This window comes from Podarcis pityusensis (assembly GCF_964106645.2).
Source record: "Podarcis pityusensis genome assembly, chromosome: 4".
Classification (NCBI taxonomy): Eukaryota; Metazoa; Chordata; class Lepidosauria; order Squamata; family Lacertidae; genus Podarcis; species Podarcis pityusensis.
In genome coordinates, this window is record NC_138027.1 from 79,303,521 (window position 1) to 79,323,047 (window position 19,527).

At 41.7% G+C, this 19,527-nt stretch overlaps 1 protein-coding gene across 1 annotated transcript in view; it reads left to right on the forward strand.

Annotated features, from left to right (window-relative positions):
- Positions 1-19,527, forward strand: part of RASA3 (RAS p21 protein activator 3) — a 127,464-nt gene that overhangs the window by 84,358 nt on the left and 23,579 nt on the right. The window contains exons 6-11 of the mRNA XM_081003009.1: positions 5,863-5,943; positions 7,980-8,052; positions 12,475-12,554; positions 16,362-16,466; positions 17,132-17,288; positions 17,684-17,832. Of these exons, the coding sequence (XP_080859135.1) occupies positions 5,863-5,943; positions 7,980-8,052; positions 12,475-12,554; positions 16,362-16,466; positions 17,132-17,288; positions 17,684-17,832 (645 nt within the window). The remainder of the gene's footprint in view (positions 1-5,862; positions 5,944-7,979; positions 8,053-12,474; positions 12,555-16,361; positions 16,467-17,131; positions 17,289-17,683; positions 17,833-19,527) is intronic.

Consider the following 19,527-nt stretch of genomic DNA (forward strand, 5'->3'; position numbering starts at 1 on the left):
TTTAGTCCCAGTCTGTCTGGCCACTGGTCATGGAATATGGGAGTTGTAGTTCAGCATCTGGTTCCCCACTTGTGGTGAAACCCAAAGCTCCATCCAGTCTAGTACTCTTAACAAGTGGAATATATGAACACTGCCAAATGCATCTGCAAAACTGGTGAATGGCCTTCTCCTTTTGTCTGTCCCCGGCATCTGATATTTAGAGACACACTGGACGTGAAGCCATTCCATTGCCCTACCATGACCAAAACAAAAAACTGTTGATAGATCAATCTGTCCCTAAGAAGCTTGGTTCAAATGGAACCTGACACGTGTGCCCTGAGACCGTATGTTTGTGCTGACTGCCCTCAGAGCAGGGTCCTGATGATAGTGCATTTGAAACAGCTGGTGGCCAAGGTGATGGGAAGTTGTAGTTCAGCAACACCCAGTGAACCAGATACTGTATTTTTCACTCTATAAGATGCACTTTTCCTCTCCTAAAAAGTAAGGGGAAATGTGTGTGCGTCTTATGGAGTGAATGCAGGTGGGAGGCTCTGCTCAGCGCTCCCTTTAAAGAAGCTGCGCGTGGCTATCCCATAAGCCAGGACAGCAAGTGAGATTGCCGTGCAGCGATCCCGCTTGCTGTTCTGGCTTCTGACTTAGCTGCGCGCAGCCTCTTCTGGGCAGGGGGAGTCTTCATCCCCCTTCCCGGGAGAAGCTGCACGCGGCTATCCCATAAGCCAGGACAGCAAGAGGCTATCCCAGGAGCCAGATCCCTCTTGCTGTTCAGGCTTCTGGGATTCAGAATATTTTTTTTCTTGTTTTCCTCCTCCAAAAACTAGGTGCGTCTTGTGGTCTGGTGTGTCTTATAGAGTGAAAAATACGGTACTTCCCACACATGCGCTCAGGTGAATCTTGGCTTTGCTCAGTGCTGCTGTGGCTGCAAAAAGGTTTGAAGAGGAGCAAAGTGGCCACAAGCTCCTTTCTTTGATACCGTATGTGTGTGGTCTCACTTCTGTAGTGTTTGCTCCCAAGTATACATAAGATTACAGCCTTGATTCCCCCAATCATCTTTACTGGGGTTTTTTAAAATTTACATTTATAGATTCACATTATAACATCTCAGTTCTCTTATGGTTAAACATGTATTTCTAAATAATAATAAAGAAAACAAAAACAAAAAATTGTGCTTAATCGCGTGATTCATTTGTATTCCTTTTATATTTGACCTCCCTCCCCTTCAAACTTGGGTCCTCAGTTTTACTTATTTGAATGCCTCTCTTCACACGTCTATGAGTTTGTTTTCCTGTTTTAGTATTTTTTTCTTACAGAAGTTATTCTAAACCAGTCAAAATTTCAATTTCCCCATAATAGTCTTTCAAATATTGTTTGAATATGTTCCAGTCTTTTTGAAATTTCTGTTTTGTTTGATCTCTTATCTGCCCAGTCAACTTGTCCATCTCCGTGTACTCCATTAATTTGGTCAACTAATCTTTTTTGGTCGGTAAACATTCCCTTTTCCAGTTCTTTCTTTTATTTTCCCCATCTCAGTGGTTTTTTTAACTGGGGTGGGATGGGATGTAGAGAGGGGGGTGTATGGCAAGCACAAATTATCTGTGTTTCCATCTCAGTGAATAGTGTAACCCCAGTCTCTCCAATATAATACGTGATGCACTGTTTTGCTTCAGAGAGCTTCTGACTCTGTCCCATGGAGCAATAGCTATAGCAGGTCCCAAGGTCTCATATTCATTCACTGGTTATCAAAATGTTGGACTTGGGGTTTATTGTGGGATTTCATACTTAATGCACTGAAGCAGGGATGTTTTAATAACTGACCTTTAGCTGGAATTTACAGAGGAGTCAACGCACAGCCTTTGATTCCCCGCTTTCCTTATTCACTTTTAATTATATGCACACAACTGAGATTAAACCTTTATACAGTTTTTATTTGATGTTCTCCAACTTGTGGATTATTCAAGAGTAGGCAACATGTTTATCACAGAGGAAACTGGGTATTAGCAGTGCTATTTTTCTAGAAAAAGAGGTGTTGGGACTTATCATGAATACCTTCCTTGGCTGGATCTACACTGATCTGAAAAAACAACACCGCTAAGAAAAAGTTTAACAGCTCTCAATGGAATTTTCCATTGCCTGCTGTACAGCGCCCCCTGGTGCCACACTTTTATAAAGCATTTATAATGTTATAACGCAACAGTATAGATGAGTCCCTTGTTCTCTTAGAATGGCAATGGTGCCCACCTGAGATGTGCTAGAACTGTGTTCCCATGAGTTCCAGCTGGAAAAAAATGCCCTGAATATTAGGAAGATGAGCTGGAAGGCCGTAGCTCATGAGCTCATATTTTGGCGTTGTGCTAAGATTTTTTTGAGAGGATCTTGAAAGGATCAGCTCTTGGAAAATTTCACACTCCTAGCATTTTTACCAAATACCGTATTTTTGTGTGTATAAGACTATATTTCCCCCCAATTTTTTCAAGTTTAAAAATTGGTGGTCTTCTTACACACGGAATGCTTAAAATATTAATTTCTTAATTTTGGGCTCAAAAAATAGGGGTCGTCATACATGGGGGTGTCTTATAGACGGAAAAATATGGTAATTATAACTGAGTTACCAAGCCATTCAGAAGAACATTTATAAGCCAGCGGGGTCAGCTGATGAAGTTTCTGAAGTGTCAAGTACTTCTCTTGATCTTTTATTATTTCTCTTCAAGGTTTTTAAGCAGAGTGGGGGGTGGGAGCATGACCTGTCAGGAATTCCACAGCAGTGATTGCTCCACCGTAGGGGGCGTTGGGTGATGACGCTGGGAGTTGCTTCCAAGTTTACATTTCTATTATTCTATAGTCCAAAAAATCTGGAGAGTACCAGGTTGGCCAAGGTTGTTTATATTGGAGGTAGAGAAATAGAAGGTTGTTTATATTGGAGGTAGAGAAATAAGATTGCACCTGTTTCTCACACTATCTATCTATCTATCTATCTATCTACATATACATAAATCTTTTTAGACTGATTCAATCATTTAAACAGAACGCTGAATATGACTAGATTTGTATAGGAGAAGAAATATAGGGAAACCCAAACTCTAAGGCTGCAAGGTTGAGATAGAAAGGTGAACTCCACCTTAACTGGGATAAGGAAATAGATCCTGATTATTCCTTATGTTTAATTAATATACTTCAGCCTCCTATCCTCCCAATAATCATATAAGGGGAAGGTTGGGTAACAAATCTAAACGAGAATAAAACCAAAAACAACAACTCTAAAACAAATTCAACACCACAACAGAGTTAAGGATTAGTAACATTTCATTAAATGACAGTAAAGCCAAGTCTCTTAATTGCTTTTCTCCTCTCTGCATTTCCTGCTGTTATCGCTCTGAAACTCCAGTGCCTTTCATCGGACCAATTCCCTCCATCTCTTCAATATTTTAATAGTCTGCTAGCCTAACCAGGGTTAAAAATCATGACCCTACACAACTCTCCTGTCTGTGATATGTGTCTTCTTTCTCTCAGTGTTTTTATTTCAGCTAACAGTGCAGATTCTGAGGTCTTCACATTATAGCTTTGCACGTTCTCCTTGGATTTGAGGCTGTTTTAGAAACCAGCCTTTTCCCTGTAGTTTTTTCTTCATTCTAAATGTTAGAAATCTCTTCTTGTTTCCTGCTCTTGAATTGTTCTCTCATGCAAAACAAAAATACCTGCATTAATCTAGCAGAAGCTGATTCCATAGTAGATACATTACAGCTAGTTCTGTATGTATTTTAAAAAGTTCACCAAATCAGCATTATGCTGAAAGCATCTCTGTTTAGTGCACATGCGTTCATTAAAATTCTTGACACATCTGCAGTGAAGAAAATGCAATCTGACTTCTATAATAACAAACTGGAATGGAGAGACTTTCTGAATGGTCTTTATAAAAAATAATAATAAAAAGCTTAGAGCCATTTTATAATTGGCTCATAAAACAATTAAGCTACTAATGGACTAGGACAATATTATGATTGACAGTTTTATTTGTTTGCCGTCTATTAAGCATCCCAGATGGTGCTTCATGTTGTCAAAGCATATTTCTGAGGACTGCTTCATGCTTTACAACAGAAGATGGGTCCCTGCATTTCCAACAGTGACCAAACACTTAACTGTCAGTAATATTTGGTAGGTTGTGTATGCATCGAAACATACAGTAAATTTCTGTCCAGCAGCCCTAGACAGCCTGTTTCTGTGCCTTACTACATTGATGTTTGAAAAATGTATATTTTATTCGAGCATTTTGTGCCTGGCCAGTGTGGTGCCCTCCACGTGTTGATGGTCTACAGCTGCCATCATTCTTGACCCCAGGGGTCAGCAACCTTTTTCAGCCGTGGGCTGAAAAACCCCTCAGACCATGTGGTGGGCCGGACTATATTTTGAAAAAAATGAATGAGTTCCTATGCCCCACAAATAACCCAGAGATACATTTTAAATAACAGCACACATTCTACTCATGTAAAAACACCAGGCAGGCCCCACAAATAACCCAGAGATGCATTTTAAATAAAAGGACACATTCTACTCATGTAAAAACACGCTGATTCCAGGACCGTCTACGGGCCGGATTTAGAAGGCGATTGGGCTAGATCCGGCCCCCGGGCCTTAGGTTGCCTACCCCTGTTCTTGACCATTGGCCTTGCTTGGGTGGGGCTGATGGAAGTTGGAGTCCAACATCTGGAGAGAAACTGGTTGCCCACACCTCATACATGCAGAATCCACTGTGTTGAAATAAGCTAGTTCTGGCAAACATTCACCTACAAAAAAACCGCATACATTTTTGTGAGGCTACATCTCCCTGGGCGGCTGTAGGTAGCATGCTTCAGCTTTTTCTATGAAACAAATGGCTAATTCAATATGCAGAAGAGCATGTAAACTTTTTGGTTTTTAAGTTGAAATTGCAATTAGCATTTTAATTAGAAAGCTACTGTGCACATTAAAACAGTTGTCCAATTTTCAGCAGCTTAATGGATGTGTTGCAGTTAAATAACATGACATACTCAAAATGATTTTTTTCTTTTCTTTTTTGGCCAGTTAAATCAGTGGCACCATGCCATTCACTTCCATTTTTCAGCAAGTCTTTTTATCAACCTGCAGTGGGAAGGCCACTATTCTTTTAGAAAGAAAAAGGCCTCCCACATGTTGTGGATCACACAGATGTCTTTCCACATCTCTTCCTTTTCATCACTACCACAACATCTGTGTGTGGGCTGTTTCTCTGCACTTCAGAATAGCTTTGCTGTGGACATATTATTTGGCTGCAAACAAAAGTTTATGGGTGAATGTTGGGTAAATTTACATTACAAATCTCTACTAAGTAAACTGAAAATTATATCACGGCAAAAGGTGAAGTGTAGTCTGGCACAGGTGAAAAGAGAATACAATGCATGTGATGTTTAATTTTCTCTGTCGTCTTCTTCATCTTTTTGCCTTTCTCGGCAGTAGTAGACTAGGCTTATTCTTAAATCCATCACATTTGCAAATGATAGGTTAATAATAAAAATATGATGGCAGCTGTATCCCAAAAACTGAAAGGCCACAGGTTACCCGTCCCTGTCTTAAGAGTAAACTCTGTTTTTAAATGCTGTTTACAAAACTCCACTGATGCATCTTTTGTCCCTCCCTATCAGCAGTAATTTGTCATAAATCCTTGATATCAGCTTGTGGCATTTAACTTAGAAAGAAATCTCACAACCCACAGACTCTATGAGAGGAAAACCTTGCTGGCTGGATTTGTCGTTCTGTATTCTTGAAGTAAAAGGAAGACTTGAAAAAGTCATCTTCTGTTGTATCTCCAGGTATCTTGTGTTGTTACTCTGTAATGATTTTCTTTCTTTTATTCAGAGTTCTTGAATGCCAAGGCTTGCCAATTGTGAATGGGCAGTGTGATCCTTATGCAACTGTTACCTTAACAGGACCATGCAGGTTAGTACTTAGTCATTTATTCTGCTTTAGAATGATTTCTCTCTTGTCCAAAATTACTGGTACACATCCTAAGTGTGTACCAGCCTTTAATCCTATTCAATCAACAAATGTTGATGAAGTCAGGAGAACTCCTTTGTTAGGTGACGCCCGGGGGGATTAACCATTCATACATCAAAGTACCAAAAGAACTGATTATTAGAATGCAAATGAATAAAGGGGGCTTAGTTTTTAGGAGCAGGAGAATTAGGAGGGATAGTACCAGGAAGTGGAGAAGGAACCATTTTGGGCAGGTTGCCTGAAGGGAGGCTGGGAGTGATGCAATGGTGCTGCACTGCTGTGGGGAACAAGCCCCTCCTGCGATGACCATGTCACAAGAGCATTACTCCTTCCATGTAGACTAAAGGTGTAAATATGTGTAATTAAACCGTATTTCTAAAGGCACGAAGGTCTCTGCTGCATCTTGATTCTCACAGGAACCATAGACCCTGGTTGAGTATTTGAAACCCCCTGGAATCTTGGTAGAGATTGGGGGTGGCATCCAGTTTTTGTAACACTGGTGTCAGAAGTGGGATGGTGTATAAAAGCATCACAATTAAAAATGAAGCCAGGATCTTATTAAAGTACTGTGTGTTAGCATCAAATTGCTACTGACCTTTGTTGGTTGTTACTTTTTATTTTTGGTAACTTAATATTTTCATAGGCTAATTCTTTATATATGGGACTAACAACTTCACCCTTTTGGTGAACTGTTTTAAGGCACCTCAAGGTATCACTTTTGCTTTTCTTCTTACATTTGAGTTCTTCTTCCATCATGGGAAGAGAGAGTAGTACATCATTGGTCCTACCAAGGACCTGTTTAGAGCTCCCTCCTTTCCTATCTGCCATTTCTTTCTGTGTGCAGGGAGACTGGGAGCTAATCTTAGCTAATCACATACTTTCTTCCCTTGGTTTCCTCACTAAGGTAGGAAAGAAACCAGGAGGTGCTGCAATTATTTAAATACAGACGCTTTCTTACTCTGAATATTGGAGGTGGTGGTTCCCCATTTAAATGTTTAGAACATGTTTTATTTTTTATTGTATTTTTTTTTACTACTCAGGTGACTGCTGTCCTGAACTCCTTTGGGAGAATGGGTGGGATAGAAAGTTAATTATTATTATTATTGTTATTGTGCATCGGCATTATGATCTCTTTAGATGCCAGTTCATCAGGACTTTTAATGGATAATCTGTAATGTTTCCCTACTCTGTTTGCTTTTGCTTGCTTCTAAAATATTTTGCTGGTTTTTTTTAATGAATGTTACAGATATTTTTTTATAGCTATTGCTATGAGTTACTGTTTGGACTGCTGTTTTAAATGTTGTGAGCCACTTTGCAAGCTGGAGAGTGGAAAACCAAATGTAGAAATTGTTTAATCAAATGAAAGTGCTGCTTTTGGTTCCAAAAAACCAATGAGATCCCCATCATCTCATTTAGCAGGCAGTAAGGGAGGAGACCGTGTGTGGGACACGGGTGGCGCTGTAGGTTAAACCACAGAGCCCAGGACTTGCCGATCAGAAGGTCAGCGGTTCAAATCCCCGTGACGGGTGAGCTCCCGTTGCTCGGTCCCTGCTCCTGCCAACCTAGCAGTTCGAAAGCACGTCAAAGTGCAAGTAGATAAATAGGTACCACTCCGGCGGGAAGGTAAACGGCGTTTCCGTGCGCTGCTCTGGTTCGCCAGAAGTGGCTTAGTCATGCTGGCCACATGACTCGGAAGCTGTACGCTGGCTCCCTCGGCCAATAAAGCAAGACGAGCGCCGCAACCCCAGAGTCAGTCATGACTGGACCTAATGGTCAGGGGTCCCTTTACCTTTTAAGGGAGGAGACTAAGCCCAGGGGCCCTGCTCCTAATCTTGCCGTTCAAGAGGTCAAGGTAGATGCAACATCCAAACAGGCTCAGAGTTAAGTACTTTTAAAGTGAAGCAGCAGACTTCACAGGTACAAAACAACTGGCTGTGTTTTGGGTAATCGTTTTCTCTGCCTTTTACTTTTTCCTGCAGATCAGATGTCAAGAAGACTAAAGTTAAAAAGAAGACAAACAACCCACAGTTCGATGAAGTGTTTTATTTTGAGGTTGGTATTTCAGAAGAAGGAGTGATAAATTGCAATGCTGTGTGCATTGAGCTGTCGCCACTGTTGCATGTTGGGCCAGTTGCAACCTTTTAGAGGGTGTTCGAAACAGAGCCCGAGGTAGCTGTCTGCTGAGGCAGAAGTGCATCACTTTTCCAGGTGAATGGAGTTTTTCTGCATAGCAATACCATCCCCCCTCCGTAACCTGGCCCTTCTGAACCACTCATCCAAGCTTTGAATTAGTGTTGATAAGTGAGTGCTTTCTAGACTGTGGTTTTATAGCCTCTCCACCCTGTGTTTCTTGGTCAGTGGTGGGAGGACTGTCTCACAGGAAATGTAAAAAAGCTTTAAAGGCAATAACAAGCCATTCAAAATCTGAAGGTATTGGTTGCTTGCCAACATGCTGTAACACAAAAGCTCTCTCTTCGCTTCAATAGAAAGCACTCCCATTCCACTGGAAATGCCTAGAACTTTGTGTAATAGGACTTTTAAAAAAAAGATGAATGAAGGCAGGGCAAAGCCTAGCATCATTCAAAATTTTGCCACTCCCACCCACTTGTTTGTTGTCGTCTTGGTAGCAATCACAGTAGGAATACATGCAAACTTGGAACAGAACCTCAACCCAAACCCTGAATGAAGTTCACAATACTGTTTCCTCCCTGCATTTGTGTTCTAAAAGAGCTTGTTGTAAAGCAAGCTTTAGCATTAGGTCTAAATAACTCCTCTCATTGCCTAGCATGCAGCTGCTAACCAGACACGAAGCTGCCTTGCCCTGAATCAGATCATTAATCTAGCTCAGTGTTGTCTGATCCAGCCTCCCCCAACTTCTTGGCCTCAGATATTTTGGACTACAACTCCCATCATCCACAACCAGTCGTTTGGCCAAGCATCTGATGCCTTCCAAATGTTGCTGGCCTAGTGTGGTGTAGTGGTTAAGAGCCATAGTCTCGTAATCTGGTGAACCAGGTTCGATTCCCCGCTTCTCCACATGCAGCTTGGGCTAGTCACACTTCTTTGAAGTCTCTCAGCCCCACTCACCTCACAGAGTGTTTGTTGTGGGGGAGGAAGGGAAAGGAGAATGTTAGCCGCTTTGAGACTCCTTAGGGTAGTGATAAAGCGGGATATCAAATCCAAACTCTTCTTCTTCTTCATCATGGCTGGGGCTGTTGGGTGTTGGAGTTCAACAACATCTGGAGGTCCACACATTCTCCATCCTTCACCCGTATCATCTATTGTGCATCAGAGCTATCTTTTTAGACTCTAAAGCAGTGTTGCCCAAACTTGGGTCTCCAGCTGCTTTTGGACTACAGTTCCCACCATCCCTGACCACTGGTCGTGGTAGCGAGGGATGATGGGAGTTGTAGTCCAAAAGAAGCTTGGGAAACACTGCTCTAAAGTGTGAGGTAAGGGTGTTTTGTCCTCCTCAGAACTATGGGCCAGTTGTGGCATTTTTTAGCTGATCGACCGGCAATTTTTGAGAGGCACAGTCTGACAATCAGTGCCTCATATCTTCCCAGCAACTATTAGCTTTTCAAACACACACATTCCTCTTCCCAACTGAGAACATGTCCAGCTTCTCTCTCCCCCCGCCCCGCCCCGCCCCCCCCGATCTCAAAGGTTCCCTGTTGCTACCCTTACCATCCATTTCTGCCTCATGAGTTGATAACGGGCCTAGCTGCTTTTGTCTTGGCATCTGTGTCCAGGCTGTGTTCAGAACTAGAAATGGTGGAGGGAATAGACAAGTTGGTATCTGGCTCAAGGAGGCAGCAGCTAAGAAAGGCCGTATCAGAGAGCAAATTATCTTGAGGCCATAAGGATGGCTGTGTCTGCAGCCTCAAAGACTTGAATTGGGAAGGCTATGACCAATTTTTAAAGCTCCAATTAAATCAGATTTACTCAGAGTCTGCCCTCTGTAATAGTGTGGATGTGTCCAAAATGAAATTAATTTTGTAAGTAGCTGTGGAGAGGTTTTACAAAACAGTGCAATAATGATGCTGACATAGTTTGGTATATTGAATTACTGTACTCTGTTGCTCCAAGGTGCATTTAAGTTAAACACATAATTTAGAACTGTTTGTTTCCAATGCTTCTACTTCCCGTTATTTTCACGATTTGCGGGAAATACCCTTTAAATGTCTGTTTGTGTGGCTTTGTATTTGGAACAGTAATTTCACCTTCTTCGATTTTTTTTTTAAAAAAATCAGTTAAATCATTCTGGTAATATGTTTAAAAAAGAAAAATGTATCGCCAAGTTACTTTTGTGTGTGGGAAAGAACCACCTCTGACCCATAGAAACATTTTTCTGTTTTACAACAGGGAGGAGCCTTTGAATATATTCACATCTCGCTCACAAGTACAGTTTAAGCTGTGGTTATTGCTGGGTGGGGTACTGTAGTGGTAGTTTCTGTGTCATCCTCTGGTTAGAACTGAAAACCTCAAAGCTTTTGTTGCTGCAATCATGTTATGAGAAAGATCTATAGATAACCCAAATGTTAAAACAGTTTCCTCCTATGCTTTGCACACGCAGCTGCTTGTGTACTATTATAAGTGCATTGTGAAGTGTGTGCTGTTAGTATATTCAGAAGATAACATCTATGTTAAATCAGAAAAACAGCTTTTAGGATATTTACCTCGATCCAAGAGAGTCAAGGTATCAACATGTAGATTTGCAGACAATATTGGTTTGGCTAACTTATGTCCCAAATACGATGAATTCAAGAAAAGGAAAACAAAAACAGATAAATGCTGTTTGCTGTCTTTGAAACCCCTGTAATGACTGGCTCTAAGACCTATGGGTAAACTGGCAAGCAATTTACCCTGATACTATTTCTGCTGTCCTTTGCCCCCCCCTTCACCAGATGTTTTACCTCAACAATAAGGTAAGAAAAAGAAACTATGACACTCCATGTGTAATCTAGGTGTAAAAAACAACCTGCTCCTTTTGTTTCCATTCCATTTTTAACAAAGGCAACCTGTATTTATTTTGTTTAATGTGTGCAATAGTGAGCTTGTTCCCCTCCCTTTTTATCCTGATGTCATCACAGCAGCTGATTTTTGGTAGCTATATTGAATATCTTCCTTCCCTAATAAACATCCAACAATGTTAAAGGTTTTTAGAATTTAGGTTAGATTTGCCACTTTCCCACAAGATACTGCATTCAAAGTGGCTCACAATTAAGATTTCCAGGCTAACCTTTAGTTTTAATGTGTTTAATGGGAACAATTCCTTTTCCTTTTGAACACTTATTATATGCCATCCTGGAAACACATGGGTGGGAGATTGAAATTTAAATTAGGGTGGTACTAAAGGTAAAGGACCCCTGGGTGGTTAAGTCCAGTCAAAGGCGACTATGGGGTTGCGATGCTCATCTCGCTTTCAGGCCGAGGGAGCAGCTGTTTGTCCACAGACAGCTTTCTGGGTCATGTGGCCAGCATGACTAAACCGCTTCTGGCACAACAGAAGACAGTGTTGGAAACCAGAGTGCACAGAAATGCTGTTTACCTTCCCAACGCAGTGGTACCTGTTTATCTACTTGCGTGCTTTCGAACTGCTAGGTTGGCAGAAGCTGGGACAGAATAATGGGAGCTCACCCCGTCATGGGGACTTGAACCGCCAGCATTCCGATCAGCAAGCCCAAGAGGCTCAGTGGTTTAGATGACAGCGCCACCCGCATCCCCTAGGGTGGTAGTAGCTAAGCTCTTGTGCTGGTAGGGCTTTGTTTCTGCCACAAGCCCTGTGTTTCTCAAGGGTGACACCCGGGCATTGGTACCAGAAAAGGTTGTAGAGCAGATAATTTAGCAGTCGGTCTGTGAGCACTTAGAAAAGAATGCTGTGATAACTAAAACCCAGCACAGGTTTCTCAAAAGCAAGTTGTGCATCATCAACATCCTTAACAAACCTCTACTTAGCTGGGAAGAAGCCCATTGAACCTCCAATGTGGCTTTCTTTTGAGTAGTTATGTATAGGACTGCATTGAAAATAAGTGAATAGCTGCAGAGAAACCATTTTCCAAATCAGATTGTCAGCTCTTCTCCTTTTTCCTTTTGTTTAAAGAAGTAAGTCTATGGTATGAAAATACGGACACTGTATTTTGAGGTTTAGCAATCATCATGATAAAATTGTTGTAGATCTGAGATTGTGGGACTCCACTTTCTTCTTCTTGCTGCCAGATTTCAAGGGAACACTTAGTATGGTTGACATTATGTGGTTTAAACTGGAAAGTGGGATATACTTAAGTATGTATGTTCAGTAATTTATTACCTATTCTAAAAGCTTTTGGATATGGTGAAACAATAGGGGCTTTACACCTGTGAAACTAGAGCAGTGCGTAATCTGATTGTACTTCCCTATATATAGTGACTGTTTAATGAGATTATTGTTAACTAATGAGATCCTACTATCTTAACATTTCTTACCGGCACTAGGTTACAAGACCCTGCAGCTATAACAAGAAATCTCATTTTGATATTGAAGATGCCGATGAAGTTGACAAGATGGAAATCAGGTAAATTCATTGCATGCACAAACAAAGGCACTCCCATCCCCATAAGGGTTGTGCAGAAAGTGTGAGCAGTCTCCACTTCTTCGTGACCTTAAACAGGTCATTTCTCTTTCGTATTTCTTCTCTGAGATAACTATTACTTTTGTTTCCTGGGCATTGTGCATTGAGCATTTTCAGAGCTCGTTGTATTCTGAAATTATGGTATGGGTTTGAGCCCAGTGTCAGCATACAACATGGCCAGCCAAGTTCTAGGGCCACAGGGAGACCCGCCATGGCTGATGCTGCAACCCCTTCAAACAAACAAACAAACAAACAAACAAACATTACTTTTATGGCCCAACACCAAGGGGAGAAGAAACCTGGAAGAGGCACTGAAGTTGTCACTGTCTTTAGTTCATCATAATGGCTCTGGGCAGAGGAATGCTAGGTTGGATGTGTGACCCAGAGGCATTGTGGGTGAATGAAAATGGCAGCAACTACAGTCGACAAACTACAGTGTAGTCACTGCAGCTTCCGGTGAGCCTTGCTGGAGTATTTGTGTACCAAATGTTAGGTAACTCGTTGTCTATTGCTGTGGTGATCCAGCACCAAAAAAAATACTGGAACCTGAACCAACTGGTTAAAACCGGTCAGGTAGTAGTTTCATCGTCACGACAAAGGTTGTTTCTTTGTTTTGAAGCTTGATGGGTGTGTTCCGCTTCCCCTCCCCCCCATAAAGGTTGTTTCAATTATCTTTATATGACAGAATCTGAAAAGACTCTTTCATTGTGTCTGAGAACAATATAAAGCAGTTCCGAGTCTTGTTGGGAGCACAAAGATTGTATTGTATAGAGGTTTATTAAATGATGAGATGGTGCTTCAGTGATAATAGATAACGAAACCGATTGGCAGTTGTTTGGGGTAGGGCAAACTCCCGATTTTATTTTATTTTGTATCTTTAAATAATGGGAAGTTCTGTTTTGTAAATGTTCATTCAGTGGGTTGGATTCCTCTGAGTGTTGATTCGCTTTGAACCTACTCCCCCCCCCCCCCCTTTTTAAGCTTTTTGGTTCCCAGCAGAGTTCAGCGCAAAGCAAGCAAAATGACAAGTGAATGGCTGGAGGTTAAGCCATTAAGAATATAATGTTCAGAAGTGAAGATAAAAGCTAAACTGGCAGTGTAGTGTAGTGGATACAGAGGTGCTGGCGGACCTGGTTTTAAAACCCCTCTTCTCCCCTACCCACACCAGTGCAACTCACAGCGAGGAGTTGGGCCTGTCTCTCTCTCTCTCTCTCTCTCTCTCATCCTAACCAGCCACACCAGAGATTGTGAGGATAAAACAGGAGTGCCCCTCAAACTACCCCGGTCTCATTGTAAGAGGGATGCAGTACAAACATGCTTTAAAATGCAAACCTATTGCAAAGAGTTGCTGTTGCTTCCTTATTTCTCAACCCACCTAGCAAGAGAGGAAACTCTAACTTTGATTTCCACTATTCTTATCATACATTGGCTGCCTCGTGCTAAAATGGTTACTGGGTGAAACGCCAAATAGGTTCTGCTGAGCTGCTTTAGTGGTGTACTTATTTTTTAACCTTCTGTTTCTTTCTGCTGAACAGGCCTACCCTGTGCTATTTTCAGCTGAGCGCTCTAGTGACTCTTTGAATACATTACTTCCTTTTAAGAATTTCTTTTTCTTTCCCCTGTTAGTAAACTAAGCCTTTAATTGCAGCCGACTCCTGTTATGCAGATTTATTTACACATCATAAAACAAATCAGTTGCATACTTTGAGAATGCTTGTCACTTCTCATATGCTTGCTGCCGTTTTGTTCTTAAGCCTGCTTTTGAAATCTGTGTCCCTAATTGAAAAAGAAAACATTTGTAGAGGGAAGAAAAGCAATAGCATAGAGAAATATAACTACTGGAAAGAGACCATCAGTATATCAGTGACTATGTCTGCCAGTAATGCTAAGCAAAGGCTTCTTGTTGGCTACAGATTATGGTTAAGAAGGAGAGGCCTTAACCACACCCCAAATTCAAAGGATATACTAAGCTACCCTGAGTTAAGGTAGGAGGAGCATAGTGGGAAAAAGCTTCTGTTTGGGAGCCAGCACATTAACATCCTGTTAAATCATAGTATGCAAACCAGAGCATTACAGGACTCCTTATGCTATAAGCATTTCTGATCAGAATGGCTCATTATTTACAAATGGATTCAGCTGTTACCAGTCATCCAAAAGTGCCTAAATCAGCCTATTTATTATTATTAGAGACTTGCGTTTGTCTTGTTATTTTGTTCAGTAGAGGACTCCAGTCCCCCTCATATCTTTGTCAGGAATTGGTCTATGTGTGGAACATATTAGTGTCCCATGCCGAATTTACGTATAAGCTAAACAAGCTATAGCTTGGGGCCCCACTCTCTTGGCCCCCCCCCCAAAAAAAATGTAAAGGGGGAAAAAACCTGGATGTACATTTCCAAATTATAAGATAAAAAACCAATAAAATAAAACCTACATATAGCAACAGGACGCGGGTGGTGCTGTGGGTTAAACCACAGAGCCTAGGACTTGCTGATCAGAAAGCGTTTCTGTGCGTTGCTTTGGTTCGCCAGAAGTGACTTAGTCATGCTGGCCACATGACCCAGAAGCTGTACACCAGCTCCCTCAGCCAGTAAAGCGAGATGAGTGCTGCAACCCCAGAGTGGGTCACGACTGGACCTAATGGTCAGGGGTCCCTTTACCTTTACTTTTACACACAGCAACAGTGTTTTGTGTTGTGTAGGCTCCTATGATGTAAGTAATGGGCCCTGCCTGCTAGCCTGCTCCCTAAAATATCACTGGTTTGCTCATTTCTATATACAGTGGTACCTTGGTTCTCAAAATTAATCCATTCCGGAAGTCTGTTCCAAAACCAAAGCGTTCCAAAATCAAGGTGCACTTTCCCATAGAAAGTAATGCAAAACGGGTTAATCTGTTCCAGGCTTTTAAAAACAACCCCTAAAATATTGTATTTCACTATTAATGTACTTCTTAATTGTATTTCAGTTCAACAATTACTTTGATAAAATACATATTTTGTTATGTGCAAATGGCTTTAGATACCTATTAGGTCCATAAATTACCATATAGCATATATTCAACACCAAAACAGCGACAATTTGTTGTTGACAAAGGACAGCTGGACATATAAAGGGCCCCATTACCTTTAGTAGTTTAGGGCTTCATCAAACCTAAATCCGGCCCTGTTAGTGTGTCTTTGTGTAAACTTTCTCTAGCTGTGATAGGTGTGAAGCAAGGCAACCTTCATTATGATTTAGGAGTCGATATCAAACTGTAATTTCCATGTAAGCATCTTTTTTAGCTGTTCAGTGCTGGGTCTCCAACCCTTCCTTGCCCACAGATATTACCATGTAGCACAAGATGTTTTGCCGTAATGGCCCAAGACAAATAAAGCCCAACCCCCCCCCCTAAATATTCAGTAAGTATATAAATATAGAAAATTCAGGGTTAACAAAACTTACTACAAACATACAGGGGTGGAGGAAATCAATCATTATAAAATGGTAAGATGAAATACTGCAAATGCAATTTGCTGCAATATCTGATCCATTTCACCGTCTGCATTTGTGCATACAAATTCTGTGAATGCACCGTGCTATCAATTCCTCCTTCACCGAATGATCCTACAGCAATGCAGACTATTTTGAACTTTAAAAGATATAATTTTCTGTCTCAGTGGTAGGTTTGGGCGGGGGACGGGGAGATGAAAGTAGTAAAGACACAGACAAACATTTCCTATTTCATATTCTCTCCCTCTCTCTGGTTATGTTACAGAGTTGACCTTTGGAATGCAAGCAACTTGAAGTTTGGAGATGAATTTCTCGGGGAACTAAGGCTACCTTTGAAATTTCTCCGGCAGTCCAGCTCTTATGAAGCATGGTACTTCATAAATATGCCTTATTCTTTGCTTCCTTTCCCATACTTTTTATCATTACAGTACTATAAATTTAAATACTGCTTATCTCAAAAAATACTTTGTTGATCTCATGATGATTACTACTACTACTACTACTACTACTGCCATTGACCCCATCATAGCTACCCAGTTTCAATATAGTAGGTGCCCAGCTATCACATGACTAGAGCTGGGTGATCTATCAATACATCATCTGAAACCAGTCTGAAGTTCAGATTGTGATAACTGTTTCAGAATTTTTGAGCTGGCAGTATATTGTTCAGTCCCCAGCTGCGGCCAACATAGCTCATTTCACTTCTGTGCGATGCTTGTGCCCTGCGAGGACATTCGATGCGCACCGACTCCCTCCCTCAGCAGAGGGTGCCCAAGAAGCTGGTTGCCCACTTACCTTCGCTGGAACAAGCAGGCTGCCTGCTTCCTCCCTCCCTCCCTAGCCCAGCCACCCCTCCTTATTCCAGACATCGTGATATACTGCTACATTGTGATGGTTAGCTGGTGATATATCACAATGTCAAAAGTCAGATATCACCCTGCCCTACGTGTGACATGACATTTGTCTGACATCTCTTAAAAAAAAAAAAACCCTCTAAAAAAACCATGTTCTATGTGTTTTTCTCCCATCTGTTAGGTATTTTCTGCAACCCAGAGATAATGGAAACAAGTCACTGAAACCTGATGACCTGGGTTCCTTGAGGTTAAATGTGGTTTACACAGAAGACCATGTATTCCCTTCAGATTATTACAGCCCTCTTCGAGACCTCTTATTCAAATCTGCAGATGTTGAGGTAAATTTGCTTGTTGCTTACCCCTGTTCCATCTTTATCCTTCACAAATACTTGACATTTTACTACAACCATAGGGGACAGTGCCCCCTACCTCTTTGCTAACCATAGTTAACGGATACTGGATTCTGGAATACACTTTAGCTTCCTATGGAGGCTTCCCTCCTTGGAGCAAATTTCACCACGGTTAAAGTGTCCCCAAGTTTTTAAGAGTTTTTATTTTACTGCCCTCTTGTGATTAAATCACACAACCAACCCCTGGTAAGTGCCTCATAGGCATCTATGTTAAGTGAACACTGCAGCAAATACATCAGGAGCCTGGCTTGAATCAATAAAAAGTGGGTTAATTCTCTAGAGGCATACAGTCTTCAGAAGCTTTTCTTTCTTTCCGTGTTTAGCCTGTTTCAGCATCTACTGCCCATATACTGGGCGAAGTCTGCAGGGAAAAGCAGGAGGCAGCCATACCCCTGGTCCGACTCTTCTTACACTATGGCAAAATTGTGCCTTTAATCAGTGCAATTGCAAACGCTGAAATAAAAAGAACTCAGTAAGTATAGCAGTGTGCTTATTTTGACATATGTTAGACTGAATGGGAAGTGATGGCTATGGGGCTTCCACTTAAGAGGGGGAGAAAAGAGAGCTCATCCCCCAGTACTACTTCTTTATAAGGGTTAGATAGCAACTATGTGTGATATGAACGAAGGCAGCGGCTGAGGGGGGAGCCCACAGCTGAGGGGGGAGCCCACGGCCTCAGGGTTTGTGTGTGTGTGAAATCTACATGAGAGTCATTACGGCAGGGTGAGGACAGCAGAATTTTGAAGACTGCAGCTATTAGTTGAATGGTTTGAAGAAAATCAAAACACTATTTGTTTTAGGCTAAAAGAACCAGACATAGGTTTTTGCTTCATGGTGCAATTCTTAAGGTGTGTTTATTTAAATGCCAGCACCTATAAAATGAATGAAACCTACTTCCAATTAGACTTAAGATGCATTTTTTTAATTGCTGATTTTACTTTAAAAGCCCCCCCCCCCCAATACTTTGCAGCTTTGAAAATACATTTGAATTCAAATGCAGGACTTCCAGAGTCATAGGAGCCAATTCCTAGGGGCTGAGGTCCCTTCGCCCCCCCCCCCCCATAAAATATTTGAGGGGTCCAGGTCCCCCCAAAGTTCATGGGCATTGCCATTCAAATGGTGTGTTGTGCTGTGTTATGTGATCAATTGTGTGAGGTGAGACTTATCTCCCCATATTTTATCCAAGTTGGCACCCCTGCACAGAGTCACTTGGGTTTTGAAGGTGGATTTGGGGGAGGGGCAGCCCTATGTATGCTTTTCCTACATTATGTTTCCACTACTCAGGTATTATCCAACCTGCTCTCTGCTTGCCAGTTCAACACTCCTTCCTTTCCTATCTGTCACACTAGTCCCTACTTCTAAATCCCCCTCCACAAAAAAACTCAACTGGAATATCCTAGGGAATCAATTTTTTTTGTTGTTTCTCTGCTCTGTAACAGAGCTCTCTTAAATGCAGAAATTTTAAAACCAGGTTTCCCTGGTTTATGAACTGAGCTGCCCCATATCACAATCTTATGTGTTGATTTCTTCCCAGTACAAAGTGTGAGGGTAACACAAGACAGAAAGCACAGCGGTACAGTATAACTTGTCCCTTCTGCTGTTTTCCTGATGTCCCTATACCTGTGAACAAATCTTCATGCACCCTAGACCTGGTATGGTAGATGGAGTGGCTGGCCTTGGATTAGGACTGGGGAGAGCTGGATTAATAGCCCCACTCTTCCATGAAACCTGCCGGGTAGCCTTGGTAAACTGATTTACATGATTAGTGTTAGGAATCAAATGAGATAACCTTGGAGAAGGAAGGGGGTGCAGATGTGATAGATAACTATGACAGCTACAAGGCAGTACGACCGATTACCGTGTTCCATCAGGCCTGCTACTGAGCTATGCATTTATTTGTCTTACAGCCAGTTATCCAACCATCTCCCTCTCTGAGAGGGAGCTTCTTCCTTCATTTACTTTTTCAAAAAGGATGCTCTTGTTTTGTTGTGCAGGCTTAACTGCCAGATAGCTGCTCTTTACTTTCTTCCCACCTTTTCCCTCTAATCCCACTGCCCAGAATAGAACTGGGATAGAAGAGAGCACAGATGCACCTATCTTCTATCCTGTTGCTGGGATAGAAGAAAACACACAGAATCATAGAGTTGGAAGGAAGCCCAAGAGTCAT